Source organism: Myxine glutinosa, chromosome 12 (assembly GCF_964187855.1).
Source record: "Myxine glutinosa chromosome 12, kmMyxGlut1.1, whole genome shotgun sequence".
NCBI classification, from domain to species: Eukaryota; Metazoa; Chordata; class Myxini; order Myxiniformes; family Myxinidae; genus Myxine; species Myxine glutinosa.
In genome coordinates, this window is record NC_136272.1 from 101,578,264 (window position 1) to 101,580,834 (window position 2,571).

The 2,571-nt window shown below is 58.7% G+C and overlaps 1 protein-coding gene across 2 annotated transcripts in view; it reads right to left on the reverse strand.

Moving 5' to 3' along the window:
* Positions 1–293: 293 nt before the first annotated feature.
* The window catches only part of LOC137437699 (protein sprouty homolog 2), a 2,517-nt gene continuing 239 nt past the window's right edge, over positions 294–2,571 (reverse strand). The window contains exons 1-2 of one of the 2 annotated variants that reach the window (XM_068132221.2): positions 2,241–2,476; positions 294–1,888 (exon numbers count right to left, since the gene is read on the reverse strand). In XM_068132221.2, the coding sequence (XP_067988322.1) occupies positions 914–1,837 (924 nt within the window). In that variant the 5' untranslated portion in view covers positions 1,838–1,888; positions 2,241–2,476 and the 3' untranslated portion in view covers positions 294–913. Of the gene's footprint in view, positions 1,889–2,240; positions 2,477–2,571 lie in introns of those variants that run through there. The other variant, XM_068132220.2, reaches the window with a different exon arrangement.

The following is a 2,571-nucleotide window of genomic DNA, read 5'->3' on the forward strand; positions in this document are numbered from 1 at the left end:
AACACCCGGCTCACGTGACGAGCTTTCCGAACAGTACGAACAGTGTGCAGGTGTGCGGTTAATCTGCGAAGCGATTATATTAGCTGATGGCAGTCCATAGGTAAATAGAATTATGGCACATGACTGGTCATGCGAACCCCCCACCCGAAAAAAATAATGAAAAAAAATGACCCCCGAGCCCTCCTCCCTGACAATTATTTTAAATCACAATATAAGAGCTAAGAGCGCACTTTTGGTGAACAGGTTGCAAATCTAACTTGATATTTACCAAAAACAAAATGGCTGACAAATGATCAAGTAGCTGCAAGGAATATATATTTCCAATACAATGAACGTACATACATATATCCTCCCCACCCTCTCATGATGTCTTGGTACTGCGTTATCGTGTGGCCATTCTCCAATACATCTGGAAAATAAATATAATTAAACTTTGGAATAAATATGTTTTTTTTACACTTGATAGCAGGGTGACGGTTTTTGAAAAAGAAAAGAAAAAAAGAAGAATGAAATCACAACTCTGTATTACTGTACATGAAGCGAAGAGTACGTCTCTATAACAGTGAAAACACTAAATAAATGTTGCATAAATATACACACCAAGTTTATTCATATATATGGGTGAGGGTGCTGTTGCGTTTATGCTTTCGTTGCACCGTTACCACGTTTTGCACGAATGTACAAAAATATATAACACGGCCGCTTGGCCCACGTCATACTGCCGACCTGCCCGGCAAAGGTTCAGCAAGTGTTCCCAACCCTCCGAAGCCCACCTTCCCTCCCCTCAGCACCACGCGGCCGGTTCCCTCCCAGTGTAGCAGCAAACCCGGTCCATGGACTCGGGTGCACGTGTCGCGTGATATAGTGGCATCTCCTCTTTTGGTCGGAGCCCCTTCGTGTGAAAACGTCCCGGTCAGCAAGGCTTGCTCGAGGTCTCGGGGTCGGGAGACCCCGGATCGACGACCTTGCGGTCCACGGTGGCGACGTCGCGGCAGCGGCAACCGGGCCTCGTGGCACGGTCGTAAACGGTCTGGCACAGGTTGAGGGCGGCACGACCCGGCGGGTAGCACAGCAGGCAGGGCATGGCGATCGAGAGGAGGCCCAGACATCCCCAGCGCGAGGCGCAGCGGGCCCGGCGACACGAGCACGGGTTGTCCGCCCAGGAGTCGCCCGAATCCCCGACGTCCGTTTGCGAGCAGTGGTAGAAGAGCCCCTGCACGCAGCACAGGCACGTGGCGTACTCGAGCGCGGCGCGTGCCGAGCACAGGCACCGTTTCTCGCAGAGCCAGCAAGTGGGTAGCGCGCGGGGGGATGCGCACCTCGTGCACCTGCACCTGCCGCAGCACTCGCACGCCGCGGGATCGCCGCCGCCCTCGCAGTGCGGAGCGTCAGCATCGTTCGCGTCGAAGCGCGCGTCTTTGTCCCTGTGCGCGACGGCCGGCTCCGGGCTCCGGGCTCGAGGCTGGACGCGCACCACGTCCCCCGGGCCCGCCTTGGGCTTGGGCCCCGCGTTCTGCGCCGACGTCGGGCCCAGGAGCAGCCGCTGCTCCGACGACGTGCTGCTGATGCTGGTGCGAGCGCTGCTGCTCTTGGAGGCCGTGCTGCCGGTGCTGGTGGAGCGGTCGAGCCTCCCGGTGGTCACGGCGAGGCCGCGCTGCTCCCCTTTGTGTGGGGACGTGGAGCGTCCCGCCGTCCTACCCGAGCCGCCCGGCCCCTCCGTGTAGTCATTGCTGCTTTTCACCGTTTTGATTTGATCCAGAGAGAGAACTGGACACGCCGCCTGGTCCGCAGGGCGAGGAGCCGGGGATTCGTCTCGTCGGCTCGTCGGATTCTCCATGAGCTCGCCCGGGCACCTCCTGCCCAAGGCGCGGACATTGAAGCTGAGCTCCTGAAAAGGGGAGTTGGAGTGGGGGAGCGAGAGGGAGGAGAGGGGGAGGGAGGGTCGGTTATTGAAAAATAAGCGAAATTAAAATATGAAACGCGAGCTTTACACACAGTGAGCGCCCATGATACCCCCAACGTCCCTCAGACCCACAACTACCGGTAGCCTCCTACTACTAACAATCGGTGCAATTGCAGGTGATTCGTCGTCCGAGACGTCGTGACGCCTTTGTACGCGGATCGCCGGAAACATCGCCCCCGAATTTGTATTCTTCACACACCGCACGCGAACCCGGGCAGAGCGGGACAGACCGATCGTGTTCCCGGAGCGAAGCAAACGCCGAGCTCAGCACTCTCACCTCGAGCTCCCGGGGACGCCAATCAGTGCCCTGTCCTGCCGATGCCTCCACCGCCGAAGTCCATCCGTCCGGCTCGGAGGGGCTCACTCTCTCGCTCTGTTTCAACGCGCGCTCCGAGGGTCTTGTTCGGAGGAGATAGACCTACAACCCGGGAGTCGCGCACGTCGCGCGCCGTTAAGAAGGCGCCTCGCGCTAATCGCGCGCTTCCGGCGCGAGCGCCCTGAAAGCCGAGCGCGCTCCCGCGTACACCTCGCACACATCCCAACGCGCCCATTGGTCCGTTCGGTTACGACCCCGCCCACATCCCGCCCAGCTCGCCCCGTCCCCCGTC